Source organism: Phodopus roborovskii, unplaced genomic scaffold (assembly GCF_943737965.1).
Source record: "Phodopus roborovskii unplaced genomic scaffold, PHOROB, whole genome shotgun sequence".
NCBI lineage: Eukaryota > Metazoa > Chordata > Mammalia > Rodentia > Cricetidae > Phodopus > Phodopus roborovskii.
Genome location: NW_026126434.1, coordinates 3,309,768 through 3,327,787, shown reverse-complemented (window position 1 = coordinate 3,327,787; position 18,020 = coordinate 3,309,768). Strand labels below are relative to the sequence as shown.

At 47.3% G+C, this 18,020-nt stretch overlaps 1 protein-coding gene across 2 annotated transcripts in view; it reads right to left on the bottom strand.

Annotated features, from left to right (window-relative positions):
* Kcnh1 (potassium voltage-gated channel subfamily H member 1) overlaps positions 1-15,538 on the bottom strand; it is a 263,443-nt gene extending 247,905 nt beyond the window's left edge. Inside the window, exon 1 of one of the 2 annotated variants that reach the window (XM_051186665.1) lies at positions 15,237-15,538. In XM_051186665.1, the coding sequence (XP_051042622.1) occupies positions 15,237-15,315 (79 nt within the window). In that variant the 5' untranslated portion in view covers positions 15,316-15,538. The remainder of the gene's footprint in view (positions 1-15,236) is intronic. The other variant, XM_051186666.1, reaches the window with a different exon arrangement.
* Positions 15,539-18,020: the final 2,482 nt, after the last annotated feature.

The following is an 18,020-nucleotide window of genomic DNA, read 5'->3' as shown; positions in this document are numbered from 1 at the left end:
CATGGGCAATTACGCAGATAAAACCACATCCAGCACGAGATTTGCACAGGTTTATTATTCCCCAACGACACTGGTGATTAAAGGATAGCAACTACTACACAATGCATGTCCAATAACTCAAAGCTCCACGCGGAAAGGAGCAGGTCTCCCTGAACTGCCACGGTATTATAGATTGCAGAGGGCATCGGGTGTGCTGAGAAAAATGAGTAAAACTACATTTGTCTTCCTCTAAGAACAATGAAATAACAGAAAAATTATAGTTGCAATAAATGACAAGAGCAAGATTTATGTAATAAAGCCTAGGCAAAGAACAGGAAGCAATGGCTTCAAGTTTTTGTTTTGTTTTGTTTTTAACCCACATAAAGTTCATATCGGGAATTACTTTCTGTTTTGATTGAGTGTTTGAGACAGGGTCTCTCTCCTTCTATGTAGCCCAGGCTGCTTTCAATCTCTCTACTGCTCTGTTGTTTAGGCTGGCTTGGAACTCACTGTGCCCTGTGAAGTTCAGACTATACTTGAATTCACAGAAGTCAAATTCCCCTGACTCACCCATTCCAGCACTGGGATTACAGCTGTAAGTCACACCTGACTCTACCTCTTAATTTTTTTAGATTATTTTGTTTTTGTATGAGTGTGAGTGTTTTTCTTACAAGTATGTATGTATAGTGCGCATGTGCCTGGTGCCCACAGAGGTCAGAAGAAGGCATTGGATCTGCCAGGACTGGAATAAAGAGTTGTGAGCTCCCATGTAAGTGCTGGAAATAGAAGCTGGTCCTCTGCAAGAGCAACAGATGCTCTTAACCAGCCATCTTCCCCCCCCCCCCAAGGAAGGAAATAAGGAAGGAAGAACGGAGGGAGGGAGGGAGGGAGGGAAGGGATAAAGGGAGAAGGGGAGAAGCAGAGAAGGGGAGGAAGGAAAAACTTGGTCAAAATTTGGCAACATTTGGGAGAATGCAAATTCAGGTGGTATGGAAACACTAAAGCTAAACCTCTTTTGTCCACCATCTAAGGCCTTAGTACAAGAAAAAGTCACATGTTCACATGTTATCCTCTTGTTTTCCAACAATAAAACCACATGGATACGGTACTTCTAAATCATCATGGGCCCAATATTTGCATAAAACAAACTGAACACCCAAGAGATTCAATAGCTATTTGGTTGTGATTTTAATACTCGACAGAAGCACTTTTTTTTTTAAGTCTGTAAATTACAGCTTTCAATTTCCAAAGCAAACTCAAGCACTCCGTTTACTGAGTAGTTATACCAAAGTACTCAGTTTCAAAGGCAACTTCATCCAGCATCAAATAAAAAACAGTAAAAACAGATGACTCCGCCTCACAATCAGCATGGCAAGGAATGAAAAATGTGCCACAAGGCACAGGTGTGTTCTATTGCTAGATGACATTTAGTAAACTAGAGGTGAGTGCCCTACCCAAAAACTAAGAAACATCTATGTTCGTGTGGTCAGTTTAAAATCAGCTCAATAGCTTAATGAATCAAAGGCCTCATTCTCGTATTTACAACCAGTGATGCGTGTGTGTGTGTGTGTGTGTGTGTGTGTGTGTAAAACTACTGGGGCTGGAAAGATGGCTTAGATATTAAAGGTATGTACTGCTCTTACAGAGGACCCAAGTTCTGTTCCCAGCACCCACATTGGGCAGCTGATAACCACTTGTAATTTAAGCTCCAGGGCATCCAATGCCTTCTTCTGTCCCCCACAGGTATCCACACACATGTGCACATACCCAATTAATTTTTTAAAATAAATCTTAAAATGTATATAATACTGAGTAAAGACTAGGGAGATGGCTCACTGGCTTGCCAGCTACGGTTTGGTGAAGTTAACCTAAGCTAGAGTCATCGGGGAAGGGGGAACCTCAACTTAGAAATGCCCTCACGAGACTGGCCAGTCCTAACTAATGATTGATGTGTGTGGGCCCAGCACACCAGGTGGGTGGTACCCCTGGGCATGTGGTCCTGAGTTCTGACAGCACCTAAGCAAGCCATGAGGAGAAGCCAGAAAGCATCATTCCTCCATGACCTCTGTTTCAGTCCTGCCTCCTGGATGCTACCTTGGGTTCCTGCCCTGACCTTCCTAGATGATAGACTACAAGCTATAAAATAAAATAAACCCTTTTCTCTCCATGTTGCTTTTGGTCCTGGAATATTTTTACAGCAATAGAAACCCTGACTAGGAGAGTGGTTAAAGTGCTTGCCACTCAACCATGAGAACAGATTTAGAACCCCAGAATCCATGTAAAATGCCAGGTAGGTGCAGTGACCACCTGTAATCCCAGCCTTGACAGGTGAAGATGGGGATTCCCCAACACAAGCCATATCGGTGAGCTCTGGGTTTGATTGAGAGACTCTGCCTCAATGAATAAGGCAGAAGAGTAACAAAGGATGATTCCTGACCTCAACCTCCACATGCACAAGCATACTTACACATATGTGTACACATATATGTGTACACATACGTATAACACACACAGACAAATATCCAATAGTATTAGAAAAAAACCCTAAAGCTAGTTTTCTATTTTCTTACTGTGTCACTTAAAGCTCTTGGTGGGGACATGGCATGACATAACAGTGGGCAGAAGCTTCCTAGAGCAGCTCAGTTTAGTAAGATAAGGTTTGAGTGTGTGTTTCATCCCAGACCTGCTGGGAGCATAGGGCATATACTGTACAATTGACAGCCATAGCCAGCTCGCCCAACTAGCCTCATCTGCCCACTTCTGTATATCACGTAACTCCAAATCCCATGAGGGCTTCAGGTACAGAAGGCTACGCCAAAGAAGCCATTACTAGGCTAGTCCAACTAGGTTTTCTTTGGAGAACAGGAAGTGAGATGTTTATCTGAGTGACCTATAGCCAAACAGACATTATTGACCGTCCATGTTGATGAGTGGAGGGTAATAGGTAATTTGTGGTACAGAGACGGGGGCCACAGTAGGAGGTACTGAATAAATGGACACATGGACCACAACACAGATGGCAAACAGAGACAGACAGACGGTACAGACAGACAGTACCACAGAGAGAGTGATGAATACAAATTAGCAGACAGTGGCAAGAAGGCAGTGAGGTAGACAGACAAAACAGAGAGGCAGCAGACTCAGCTGGTGACAGGCTGAGACAAGAAGCAGATGGGAGGGAACAGAAGAGGAGAGGGAAGAGACGAGGGACACGGGTCTGAGTATGGGGACAGGCCAACTGTGGACGCTCCATCACAAGTGGACCAGCACAGGTGAGACCTAGTCATGAATACAGCCATGTGGAGAGGGCCCTGGGGAGAGGTGAAAGACAGATAGGACGGCGAGTGAAGTCACAGGGTTGGGGGGCACTCTGGCTGTGGCTCAAGGAATGGCAGTGATGTCACAGGGTGGGGGACACTGGCTGTGGCCCTTAGAATGGGAGTGATGTCACAGTGGGGTGAGGACACTCTGGGGGACCTGAGAATGTCAGTGATATCACAGGGTGGGCCACTATGACTGTGGCCCTGAGAATGGCTTTGATGTCACAAGGCAGGGACACTCTGAGAGACTTGAGAATGGGAATGATGTCACAGTGTGGGAACACTCTTGTGGACTTCAGAATGGGAGTGATGTCTCAGGGTTGGGGGACACCAAAGTGTGGCACCTGATAAAGCCTTGGAATCAAACATCTCTGACTCTCCCCAGCCTCCCACCATTCCAGTCCACCACAGAGCAAGAAGAGACTTTCTCTGGTAACCAAAGCCTTATTTGCCTGGAGGCTAGATCTCAGACAAGGAATGCAACTGCCTTCAGAATGTCTTACTGGATTTTCATTAACCAGAGAAGATTAACCATCACAGAATGAGACTGAAAACCAACTCTACCAGGAGGCCATGGAAACTGCTTCTCGGGCCACTGACTGGTCTCTGGACATATTCATCTTCTCTGAAACTCATTTTTACCCCTTAAGTTATTCATCACAGAGCTGGCAAGACAGATCAGTGCAAAGATGCTTGTCACCAGGCCTGATGACCTGAGGTTGAGCTCGATGACACAGATGGTAGAAGAAAAGAACAGGCTCCTACAGCTGACCACCACAGACATGCAATGGCATACGTGTGCACCCACACACACTAAAATAAATGTTAAATATATATATGTATATGTATATGTGTATGTATATATGTATGTATGTATATGTGTGTATATATATATACATATACACACACATATATATATATTTATATATTATATATAACCTCTGAAATTGCCAATAGGCCTCTCCCACACTGCCCTTCACATAAAGAGAATACTTAATTCCCACTACCCACTCCTTCCTTTGAGTCTCACATCTTGTGTAGCCCCCATGTACTTTTAGTACTTTAGTAAACCTGTTGTACTTTTCTCTTGTAACTGTTTCTTATGTTGTAGGTGTGTGAGCCATGACCCCCCATGATGGGCAGGAAAGTGATCATCCTCTTCTCTGCTCTCCAGAGAGGCACAAAGAGAGACGGCATCCCTATGACAACTGAGCAAGAAGGTATGAGTGCAAAGAGACACTAAATGCAAACACGAGGAGAAAAGTAAGTAGAGTGGTGGAATGTGGGTGAACCCTGGGTGTTCAAGCTGTCTGGGAAGTAAGGGCAGGAGACTAGAACCCAGGGCTTCCTCTTTCTAGAAAAAGCGTGTTACCATTTCAAAATGGCAGACACACCGATCACTTCATTCTCAACTGATGACTGAAAAGTCAGAAAAAATGTAGAAAAGGGAGCCTCCCACAGACAGGGACTCTTAAGTCTCATCAGCATGAAAGGAAATGGAGAGTGCTGAGTGACAGAGGAGCCAGGTATGAAAGTTCAGAGACACCCAGCAGGGGTCGATGGGTAGATTGGAGGAGAAACCCACAATCCTGGGAGAGAAGAATAAGCGGTGGGTGGGACTTAAGACACTGCCTGAAAGTCTACAGAGAAAGCATCCACTCTTCATCCAACACACACTCCTCCATCCACATGTGCCTGGAAGCCAAAAGTTTGTCTCACACATGAAGAAATGGACAGAGCTGTCACTAAAACAGGGCTCCCCAACTGCCACACCCATCGGAGCTTCCTGGAGGGTTCACTGAAGCATAGGAAGCTGGGACTCATCCCCAGGGTTTCTTGTTTCCTGGGTGTTCTGTTTTCGTTTCTGTTATAGTCCATTACAGCAGGGACTCACAGTAGCAGGAGGCTGAAACAGCTAGTCACCTCACATCCACAAGAACAGAGAGAAATGGGTGCATACTCAGTGCTCAGCTAGCTTTCTCTTATACAGTGCAAGGCCCAGACCCAGAGAACAGGGCTGCCCACTGCCCACTGGATGCCTTACCCAGTAAAGGAGACACTCTACTACGGACATGCTCAGAGACCAACCTAATCTGAACAATCGTGACCCTCTTCCCAGATGAGTCTAGGGTATATCAAGTCAACAACTGGAACTAACCCTCACACTAAGTAGGTTGTGAGACAAGAGACTTTGCTTCCTAAGCCTCTAAAGATTCTACTGCCAAAAAATTAACCCATGTTTTTAGGTCATCTCTTCAAACTTCAGTGTCTACACTTGTAAGATGGGAATGGCAGCTCCCACAGAATAGAACTGTAAGGAAGGTCAAAGAAGATGCCTACTAAACTTTTGGCACACACCTAAGAAAGACAATTTATTGGTCCACAGTCTAGATAATAACTGATAATTGCCATAAGTGACCATAACTTATATTAGTCAACATCTGGTGGCTGTGATAAACTCTCCACTTATGCCCTCTTCTGACATGTGAGATTATAAAGCTGAGGAAAGAATGTGAACATTCTTCATGAAGTTAGTACATGGAGCCTTCCTCCTCAGGCCAAACGCCCAAGTATTTGCACATTGAAAGGAGCACTTCTGGGCAAACCTCTCACCAAGCTCACCCACACAACACACACTGGTTCCTACAAAGGCTGAGAGACTGATGCAGCTGTGGCACAAGTCACTGGTTCCTTGGGCCAGTCTCACCAAGAATACTGAGCGGCTCAACAGAGAGCTTGATGGCTGCTTAAGAAACATTCCATAAAGGAGTAAGGGGGAAATGGAGGAGCAGAATGGCAGTAAGATGATTATCGGGAAGGGGAAGTGGCTTACAGCCTTTGCCAACTCTCAAGGTGTAAGTGTGCCCACCACATCAGCTTTCAAACACCAAGATGAAGTTGACAATCCAGGAATGGGGAAGAGAAGTGCACAGCCACACCCAAGGAGCTCCTGGAGGGACAACCAGGACCCCATGAATGCAAGGGTGTAACCACTAACAGGGAAAACAGCCATTCGCCATGCATCTGCAGGGGAAGAACCAGCACCTCCCATCTCATGTGGAATAAGACAAAGCCAGCAGCTACCAGCCAGCAACAGAGCCAGCAGGTGTGATCTACACAGACCAGCCTCCCAAGACTCTGAATAGGCTGGGAAAACAAAAGACAATGGACCTATCAATCCAAACAGAACACACACAGATCCCTGGCCTGTGTGTACAAACACCAAGTCTTCAGGACAGCTACACACAACTCTAATCTATTCAGGCTCATCAGAGCTACAAAGAAGAAAAGAAAAAATAAAAACCTAAAACTAAAATCAACTGTGCAGGCGAGCTGGCTCAGGGAGTAAAGGAGCTTGCCACCAAGGTTGTCCTGAATTTGATCCCTGGGACCTATACGGTAAAAGGAGAGAATGAACTCTCAAAAGTTGCCCTCTGACCTCCACATGTGCACTGTAACACACACACACACACACACACACACACACACACACACACACACACACCGCTCACTTCAGCACATCCATTTTATGCAACACGGGACTGATCAAAAGAGCTGTTGCCTGGGTGTAAGACACTGACAACTGATCGGAAGGACCTTAAGAGATTAGTCATTGATATACACATCTGATTGTTACAGCAGGGGCCATGAGCACCCAGACAGATGCCAAAGCTGGACAGACAGCTCTCTGTTAGCACAGACAACAACCAGAGCACCCAACAAATTCCAGATCTAAGATACATTGAAGAATCACACCAGTGTGTATGAGCACCCAATGGCAGGACAGCGACAGGCCAGAGGTGGGAAGTGTTTAAAGGAAGCTGCAACCCCTGGAAACAGATCTTCCCACATCCTGCCATCTTTTTTTCAGTGACTTAACACGGTCTGGCCATCCCACATCCAACTTCACCCACAAAAAAAAGACATAAAAGCCAAGAATACCTGGGTGAGATGTGTGCTGGAGAGGAAATATGTAGTAAGCGTTGAGTCTGCAGAACATCTCTTAGACCTCAGGAGAGGTTCACACTTCATGCTAGGTTTCATTGTGGCTTCTTCAATGAGACCCAAGGCACAAATGTCTCCCTCATGCCAGAATTGCCAGGCACAGGATCCAGCTCATGGGAGGTTCACCACAGTTATGAAATGGAGTCACAAGCTAGCTCTTGCATTTTAATTTTCTTCTGATTGTTTTCTGTGCATATATGCACATGTTGTGTGTGTGCCCCTGTATATGCATATAGATGTAAAGGCCAGGGGTCTAACTTAAAGAATTATATTCTGTCTCTCTTTTTTCTCTTTCCCTATGTCTCTCTCTTTCCCTCCATCTCTCTCTCTCTGACTCTATGTGTGTCTGTCTCTCTCTGTCTCTATGTGTCTGTCTCTCTCTGTCTCTCTCCCTCCCTCTCTGTCTCTTTCTCCCTCTCTCTGTCTCTCTCCCTCCCTCTGTCTGTCTCTGTGTGTCTGTCTCTGTCTCTCCCTCACTTCCTCTTCCTTTCCTCTCCCTCTCCCCCTCCCTGTCTCTCTCCCTCCCTCCCTCTCTGTCTCTCTCCCTTCCTCTCTCTGTCTCTCTCCCTCCCTCTCTTTCTGTCTCTCTCCCCCTCTCTGTCTCTCTCCCTCCCTCTCTTTCTGTCTCTCTCCCCCCTCTCTGTCTCTCTCCCTCCCTCTCTCTCTACCCCCCCCAAGACAGGCTCTTCTACTGAACCTGAAGCTCACCAGCTGACCAGCAAGACCCAGGCCCCTCACCTTTCCATCACTGGGATCAGGAGCACAAACCACTGTGCCAGGCTTTTATGCTGATGCTGGGGCTGAAGTCACTTTGCTGAGCCCTCTCCCTCTCTAGCATCTCCTTTGCTTCTGAGTTCTCCACTGAGTCTGACCCCTGAGTCACTTCTTACCACTTCTTTCAGAAGACTTACAGTCACCCTAAACCCAGATGCCCAGATGCAAGTGTAAGAACACAACCAATAACAGACAAGGCAACACGCCGCCACCAGAACTATCCCACTACACCAGCCCTGAATAATCCAACACGGCTGATACACAGGAAAACGATCTTAAAACCAACTTTACGAGGATGATAGATGTCCTGGAAGAGGAAGTGAATAAATGAATAAGACCCCCTAGTTCCTTCACCCTTCAGCTGGTGTTCTTACATAATCTCTGTCCCCTGAGTTTAATGTGTCCCAATACAAGAAAATGAATGCCCTAAACACACACATACAAACAACAAAAACAACACAAGGCAAACACCCCGAGCCTTGCACATAAGCTTTAGGATGACATCTCCAGGTCACTCACAGCCATGTAAGGGTGCACACACATAAGAATGTTTAAAATCACTCCATGTCCGAGCTTCCCACCGGATGAGAACAAGTTATGTTTTCATTTCATTTTGGCCACATGCTCACTAGGAAAATAGCCTCGGATGACCCCAGACATTTGTTACTAGACTGAGCAAAAAACAGAAAGACTACCAAATGCTGTAGACTTGAAGCAGGGGGACCCTCGTCTACTCTGGAGTGTGTGTGAATGGATGCAAACTCTTTGCACAACTGTCAGATGCACAGTGAAGCATACACATCCTGGGTCTATCCCCAAGAGAAACACATGTCATGTGTCCCAAAGGCAGGCGCAAGAATGATAGCCCAAACTGGAAACCTACATGTGCCACAGTATCAGAACAGGCACCTAAAACGTGGCCACACTATGAATTGTCAGACAGTAAGGAAAGAAATGGACAGGACAGGGAACCCCCGAGGGACTCACAGTGACAAAGGAACATGTGTTCTGTGACCCATGCATGTGACACCACAATGCAGAGGGACTAAGCTTCCCTCGTCAGAAGGCAGACTGAAGGAGTGAAACTCAGGGAAAGTAAGAAAGCAGCCAGAAAAGCCAGGGCCAGGAAGGCTGCTCAGGGAGGGGAGCTTGCTGTGGGAAGAGGAAAGGAGCTGGAGTCAGGAAGACTCTCAGAGTCTGTGGATCACCGCTGACTGGTCTGTCTCCTCACCCAGGTGATAATGGCACATGACTCTGCAAAGAAATGGCAACAAGCGACACAAAGTTGCTTTGTGTGCATTTCAAATACTGTATTAAACCATTTTTAAAATACTTAAAGATGTTTCAAGTAAATATATATGTACCAGTGGCCTGGGTCTGTTTTATTCCACAGGACAAGCTATGAATGAGGGTAAGCACTGAGGACAGGGTTTAAGCTGAACATACCAGTACACACCATCGATCCCAACCCTGGAGAAGGGAGGGGGGACTGAAGTTGGAGGGTTGTGAGTTCAAGGCCAGCTTGGGATGGATGGTGAGACTTTGTCAAGTGCTACCAAGCAGCAGCATCAGAAGAGGAGGGGAGAGCAGGGGAAAAGGAACAGTGCTTCTCAATGGTAGTTGTTTACAAACAGTACATTCCTTGGAAAAGGTGAGGATCCCCGGATAGTGGACACCCAGTGAGAGGAACGTTCTGGAGAGAATTCAACACTGAAAGAGGAGATCAGCAAACCACCTGTCAGAATTGAGATTCCAAGACTCTTAATTCTCATGTTTCCCAACTACAGCTGTGGCCACTTAGAGAATCAGGAACAAAGCAAGTACTAGCACACATAGATGACATGTCCACCCATGAGAAGGTTCCCTTTGGGTAAATAGCTAATGCCAATTCTAAATGCATCTTTGAACGTGGAAAGCTCCAGGGCAATGCTCAAGGAGCCTGTGCTGCTGGAGAGAAGACCTGGGACCCTAAAGAAGAAAGCCAGTGGCTCCATTCCCACTGGTGTTTCCCAAATGCACACACTGTTTTGAAGTGGGTAATTAAGATGTGTGGATCTTATTAAAGCTATGGAGTTGGGAGGCTTTACTGCCCTAGCTACATCACAGTACTTCAGGCTCTTAGTTCCTAGCTAACATCAGCCACTACAGTAGGGTTTTTGACACTTTAGAGAAGACAACTGAAGGTTACCTGAGCACTGACTGTACAGAGAAACAGGCACCGGTCAGACCCAGACAAGCTCTGCTCTCAGACACATTTTAACCTGATTTCTGTTTCACCACTATTGCTACAGCTCAACACATCTATGAAGAGCCATAACATTACCCACGGTGACCACCCTGCTTGCTAACTAATTATATCAACAACCTGAGCCATCTTAACACTACACACAAACACAGCTGACTTAGCAGTCTGTAAATTACACAAGTGGGTAAATCTGCACCAAAAAGTGGTGCGTTTTCTTTCCTGTTGACATGGACAGTCTCACTGGCACCTACAACTGTTAGCTAAAAGTTCCCAAACATCAAAACATATGTTCTTTTGAGAATAGGCCCATCTAGAATAATATTTTGGAGGTTCCTGGCACCCCGATCTGCCAGCCTTCCTAAGACAGATCTATTTGCTTCAGCGAATTTCTGACAACAGGTGCCTGCAGACTTAAGCAATCATCAAAAAATGTTGTAGATTGCTTTCCTGCCATGAACAGAAAGAGTGACAAAGCCAATTCTGTGTGTGTGTGTATCCGTTGTATGTGCCTATGTGTATGTTTGTGTATGTGTCTGTGTGTGTATCTATGTATCTCTGTGTCTGTGTATCTGTGTTTGTGTCTATTCTTGTGTATCTGTGTGAAGCTCTGTGTATGTGCATCTGTGTGTGTCTTTGTATATGTGTCTGTTTAAGTCTCTGTGTGTATCTGAGTCTGTCTGTATGTGTATGTGTGTGAGAGAGAGCGCGAGTCCATGTGTGCATCTCTGTGTGTCTTGTGCGTGTCGTGTGTGTGTGTGTGTGTGTGTGTGTGTGTGTGTGTGTGTGTCAGAGTGCATGTGGAGGTTAGGAGACAATTTTTAAAAGCTGGTTGTCTCCTTCCACTGCAGGTCTCTTGCAGGCCATGAGGCTTGCCTGACAAGCTCTTTGCCCTGCTGAGCGATCTTTGCAAGCTCACCAATAGGATTTTAAATAATGGGTGATGCAACCATGAGAAACTCACATCAAGTGTCCTGCTGATGGCTAACAATCCAAAGCATAGATACTGATCAGATCTGTCCTTCATAGACCGCTCAAAACCAACTCTAGAAAGTTAAACCGGCTTTCAGTAAACACTTTAAAGTGTTTTATTTTTTAATATACTGAGAGGCCTAAGTAACCACTGGTACCAGTCACTGCTGTAAACAGGGGCAACAGCTTAGATCTCGATTCACCAGGGTGTGGCTTTTCTTCCAGAACTCCGCCCTCCAGGCATCACATGGCCTGACAGAGCAGATGTGATCACCTCACAGACCTTCACAAGATCCAACCCATTAATATCCCATCTGAGAAATGGGTGTAAGGACATCAGAGCCTTGCCTGCACTCCCAGCCACTCCATCCCGACCCCGTTCAACATGGAGTCACAGGAGGGAGACTGAGGTGGGCCTTAGGGGAGCAGTGGTCACATGAACAGCCCTGGGGGAGGAGTGAGGTGACTCAGCTATTTGGGGGTCATAACCCCTAATCCAGGCCTATTAGGTCCCCAAAGAAAGTCACACAGCAAACTTAACTAAGAGGAAGAGGGTTTCTTGTTACCATCTATCCCCAAGGTCCAATAAATCACTATGACCAGCTGCCCCGACCCTACTCTACCCACCCATTTTGAGCAGTCTGCTTCTTACTATTCACCGAACTCCTGACTCCTTGACATTACAGAGGAGCCTGTCCTTCTTCTGTTGGATCCTAGGGTGCACAAGCCCATAAAAGTTACCCAGAGTTACCTGTGGGGGGTACACAAACACAGGAGCCCCTCACCCTGAAAAGATGAAAAATCCCTAGTGTCTTGAATGTTCTTGGGCTCTCCTCTACCCTGTTGTTCTGTTTGGATGTGGCGGTGTGGCTGCTGGCCAACATGGGCACGGTTCCTGTTGATATAACATTTTGTTTCATCTCCACTGGGAAATCTGCTTCTTGCTAGAGCAACAGTGACACAAAGAATGCTGATTCGTGGTGCACTTTACAGAGCATGGAGCAGGTCCCCTCAAGTGCCCTTCCAAGTAGAGGGGCTGCTATCACACAGTGGTAAGAAAGCAGCCAGACTAGACCATATCTAGGTCTCGTCTATAGCTTGGGGACATTCCAAATACCACACCCTCTAGGCACCCCAAACAAGGCCCATTCTAACCCTTGCACATTCTCTCAGCCATTCTTCTAGAGATGACAAAAACATTTCCCAACCAAGGCGCATCAAGCAGAGAAAAACTAAAACACAAGAAGCTGTATGAGAGCTGAGCACAGCTCAGTGGCACAGTGCAGGACCCTGGCTTTGATCCCTAACACTGAAATAAATCCATGCTACCCTCTACACACCAGCTGCAGGCACCTCCACCCAGGCAGTGTGAACACTTAGTATAAGACTCAGTTTGCTGCACTATAGATGATTAATAGAAACACCACATAGGACCACTGGAGTACAATTCTTCATAAGTCGATTATAGAGTATTGCTATTTAAAGGTGAATAAAATGTTGTAATGACCAAAAATAGGCTACCAGGTTTCAAGAAACTGTGTGTGTGTGTGTGTGTGTGTGTGTGATTTCTCTGTGTAACCCTGGGCTGTCCTAGAACTAACTCTGTAGCTCATGCTGGCCTTGAACTCACAGAGATCTGCCTGCCTCTGCCTCCCCAATGCTGGGATTAAGAGTGTGCACCACCACCTCCAAGCTGACGATAAATATATAAAGGTAAATTACAATGCAGGTAGATATTGAAATACTTCCTAGTATTCACAGTATTTAGTCATTCAACAGAGACTATTATGAAAACGATCACCAAAAACTGTAAACTCCATATTTCAAGTCAGCACTCTACCCTAAAACAGAGTGTTTAAGAGGCCTTCTGGATCCTCCTCCCCCAGCCCCCACCTCCGTGGTTTTGGGGCTTGTCTGTGCTGCTCCTTTTTACTTGACAGGAATCAAGCTGTTGAAACGGATACTGAGGTAAAAGGGCCAGAGCTAAAACTACTCCATGCTGCTTGCTTTATCGACCTTCTACCTATACACACACAGGAGAACAGCGCCCAGATCTACTAACCAGGAGGTCGGCTGTAGGAGTATGTATTTCCCAATAAACCCAAGCAGCCCTGGCTGTAGCCTGCAGCATCCTCTTCCTGCCCCAGCCCACAGAGTGTACCATGGTTAGTTTCCCCCTCTAACTTACAGGATGCTGCCTCCTCTCCAACAAACAGACTTCTCATTAATGTTCATGGTGCTTGTGCAAAAGTTATATGTCACTCACAGTGGGACCCCAAATCTGCAAGACGGAGCCCATAAAAGATCAGTTACTATAGTCATAATACACTAATTTAACCCATGGTCTCTTCCAGCTGTTATGGTAGGAGCATTCCTTGTGGCTGCCTGTTTAGCAATTATCACACACACACACACCACACACACACACACACACACACACACACACACACACACGTGCACCTCCAGGTAATGACTGTGACCTTGCTCTAAATAGCCCTTTAAACCTTGGAGGAAAGGTGTTGGCCAATTAGTGCTCTTATCTTTAAGGGGCACACAACAGAGATGAGATAATTTCTAAGAAGCACTTAAGGAACATGTGAGATTTGCAGCTGCAGTGCATAGACTTTTTCTTACAAACTCAAGTTGCTTTTTAATTAAGAGAACAGCTAGGTGGCAGAGGTCACTTTTCATGCCCGTCCTTTGAATCCCTAACTGAATTCATCTGGAAGCTCATCCATTTCATGCCAAGTTCCAAGGCTCCATGCCATGATCATGGTTTTGACCAGCTCTTGGGTTAGGTCCTCACAGCCTCTCCGCAGAAGAACATCTGCTTCTGGAAGGAGAGGGGCCCGGGAGCCTGTGAGGGGCACCTCAGATTCAGGTAGCCTGGTGAACAGGTGTCTGTAGCAATTCCCCAATGTCAGAACTCTCTCTCTCTCTCTCTCTCTCTCTCTCTCTCTCTCTCTCTCTCTCTCTCTCTCTGTGTGTGTGTGTGTGTGTGTGTGTGTGTGTGTGTGTACTTCAGCTCAGGTGGCAGGCTTGCTCTTTTGGGGTACCTGCTCTGAAAACTTTGGCCCGCCTCCTGGGTTTTGTGCTAACCCACAGAAAATTGTAAACCCTTCGTTAAAAGGTGTTGAAAATTGTTCCCTTTCCATCGGTCATAGTAGGACTCTATCCTCCTGGCTTCGTGCTGTTCTTAAAGACAGTAAAACCTCATGCTGTGCTCTGGTTTCTTGGGTAAGGCATAGACTGGAGAGTCTGGGAGTGATGGAAAACAAGACTGACCGGGTTTTAAAGAGAAGAAATATATCAGATTTGTGCCTGGGACCACTTAGTTCGCTCCTGCCTGTGCCCTCTACTTCCCCGCTGAGTCCAGGAAAACCATTGCTGTAGCTGGTTGGAGAGAGTGGAATAAGATAACTCGCGTTTCTGATCAGACTTCCCTGCTTAAGGGATAGAAGGTGGAGTTGGCACATCGCCGAACCCGGACAGGGCCAGGACCTGAGTGGTCCCAGCTCTATTGCTGGCTCTGGCCTCCCGAGCACCTTGGGACTCAGGGGAGCCTCCCCTGGGAGGCAGGCAGTGCGCATCAGGAGCGCAGTGCTCAAAGGTGGCCAGCCTGCAGCCACTTTTCCCAGGACTTTGCTCACCAGCTGACAGTCTTTCCTGAAGAGGGCACCGGGAGGGCGCGGGAAAAGGCCCCAAAGGCGTCACCTAGAGATCTCTCCTCCAGAGATAGGGCGCATCAGTCCCCCTCCGACCCTGCCCACCTCTCGGGCCGGCAGGCGGGAGAGGACGAAGCGCGGAGCTCCGGATGTCCCTGCATCTGCCTACATCGAGCAGAAGGCGTCTGCAATCACCGCACTCATTAGAAAAAAAAATAATAAAACAAACAACAAAACCTGCCTGGGCAACCAAAATCCAGAAGCAGCGCTTACGCTTACCGTTGGACCGCCGCACGATGTTCTCCAGAAACGTGTTCTGCGGGGCCACCAGTCCCCGCCGGCCCCCAGCCATGGTCATCCTCCCGATTGCCCGGGATCTGGGGGCGTCCGGTGCCGCGTTTCACCGCAGCAGGCGGCCGGGCGCGCAGCCCGCAAAGGTTCCCAGCTCCCCGCGCCCCATGCGCCCCGCAGCCCCGGAGCGCAGGGGCGGCGGCTGGCTTCTGCAGCCGCCCTCGCCACGCTCCGCACCTCCCCGCTGCGGCCCGCCGGGCTGTGCGCTCGAGTGCCCAGAGCTCGGTGCGCCACGGCCGCCTCCCGTGGGCGGAGGGAGCCAGCCAGACCAGGGCGCCCCCTACAGGGCGCGCATCCCTCGGGGACCCAACCGCAGCGAGGAGCCTCGGGGTGAGGCTGGGACTGCAGCGGCACCCTCTGGGCACAGCGGGAACTGTGTCCAGAGTGTGCCTGGGGCTGGGTGCAGAGCAAAGTGAGCAGCTTTCTTGATTGAAGTCACCCACGAGAACGTTACAAGGAGTCTCGGGAACACCAGGATAAGACTTCCTTTGCGCTGCTCCGGGCCAGAGTAGCGACCTCCAGGCTCTACAAACAGCATCCTGCCCGGTTTCTTAGCCTGCCTACCCAGCTCCCCCAGAAATCAACCAAGTGTCTAAGGGGACCAACTTGTGGGATGACTGACAGATTCAGCTCCTAGGAGCCCTTTTGGTCTTTACCATCAACATGCCTGCAACCTCCTCACGTGATAAATGGCTCTTCCCACTTGGTTGTTGTCCTTTCTTACAAAGCAACCACTTTACCAAAAAAGAAAAACAACAAAACGTGAGTTGGAGCCATTGTGGAACGTCTTAAGATTCATGTGTGAGGTTAAAAATGGGAACAAGCAGGCTGCCCAGCATCAAAGAAGTGAGCTGCCTCTGATGGCTTCCCAAAGTATACCAGACGTTAGTTAAACAGCAGTAACCCTGTCTTGGAAGAGAATCCACAGGGCACAGATGAGGCACGTGCAGCTTCAGGCAGGCCCCAGGTAGAAACTACTCCGACCTTTTGTTCCCTGAAGAGGGGTGATCCTTGAAGAGGGGTGTTCCAGCTGCGCATGTCTTCTTGCTGTGAGTGTGGCAGGGGACTGACACTGTGTCCACAGGTGGATTGGTTGTTAACTGGTTAGTTTCAGTTTGGACAAAGATCCAAAATAAAATGCAAGAACAAAACTGACCCTGGGACCCCTGGCGCCTGAGATCACCATACTGACACACCTTAATAGGTTACAAAGTCACCCTATCTCAGAGTGTAATCTCAAAAGCTAATTCCATCCAAGCACTGTCTCAGAGTTGTGGACAGGGCGCTAAATAAATCCGAGAATAGGGTACTGACTTTTAAAAGTCTGTCCTGGGGCAGAGAAGGTTTGCAAGCAGTTAAGAACACTGACTGCTCTTGCAGAAGACTTATATTTAGTTCACAATAGTTCAAAACCATCTGGAACTCAAGTTCCAGGGCATCCGATGCCTTTGTCTGCCCTCTTCAGGCACCAGAGACACACATGGCACTCATACTATACATGCAGGCAAAACACTCACACTCATAAAATAAATCTGGGCGGGGTGGGAATGTGGACTCAAATGTCATTGTCAGAGTGACTAGATAAGCTGGGCCATTATAAATGTCACATTTCATCTATCCAAGCAGTGGGTCCTGCCAACAGATGATAGCTGGACAAGACTGGCATAAGCTGTGACTTTAGAATAATGCTGAATTTCTCCCATTGGATATCATCAGCCCCCATGCAGCTCAAGCTGCATTTCTTAAACACTAGCTCCGTCTAGTGGTCCTTTATCTTATTACAAATGAGGTAATCACAGTACCGGCAGAATGTACTGTCTTGATGACTACCCACTTCATTTGATTAGGTTCATTTGAATAAGGCAACACCTTACAGCTAATTATGGTGGGGAATGAACAAAGACCCTTCAGTCAATCTCATGCACCTGTTTGTGGAAGAGAAAAAACAGTGCGTATATGTGTGTGTGTGGGGGGTTACCTATCATAAAGAGACTCTCATGTTCATTGGCTTAGATAAACAGATGACATTTATTGGGGTGAGAGTCTTGGTAAGCTACCTGTTGAACAGATAGCTCAGAGTTACACTTCCTGTTTAAAATGCACCATCTCTGTGTCTCTCCATGCAGATTGTTAGTGTGCATCTTTTTAGAGACTAATTTTCATGGCACACAAAACACTAAAAGTCAATGATCTCTAAGCACTTTGTGACAGTTCTCTGGCTCTTTAAAATGCACACCCAAGTGTTCCCAGTGTGTGGCTGGCCCTTGGCTCATCTGACTGGAGGAATAGCCTCATTCTTCCCTGAGAATTGAAGGAAGCTGCTCTTGCCCCTAAGTACCCCATCTTTCATAGACCCACACAGCAAATTTGAAGCCAGCCCGGACACAGAAACCTTGTCTTGAAACTCTCTCTCTCTCTCTTTCTCTCTCTCTCTGTCTGTCTTCTCTCTCACACACATGCACACACATATAGACACACACCATGCACACACACTCATACACAGAGAGACTCATACTTAAACTCACTCACAGGTGCACACACGCAGAGACACACACCTACTCACACTCACACACAGAGAGAGACACACACATACTTTCTCACACTCAAACACACACACACACACACACACAGTCCTAGCACTGGAGAAACAGCGGCTGGCAGCTTTTTGGGGTTTTGCCAGCCAGCATCATCTTCCCAGCAAGCTTCAGAGCA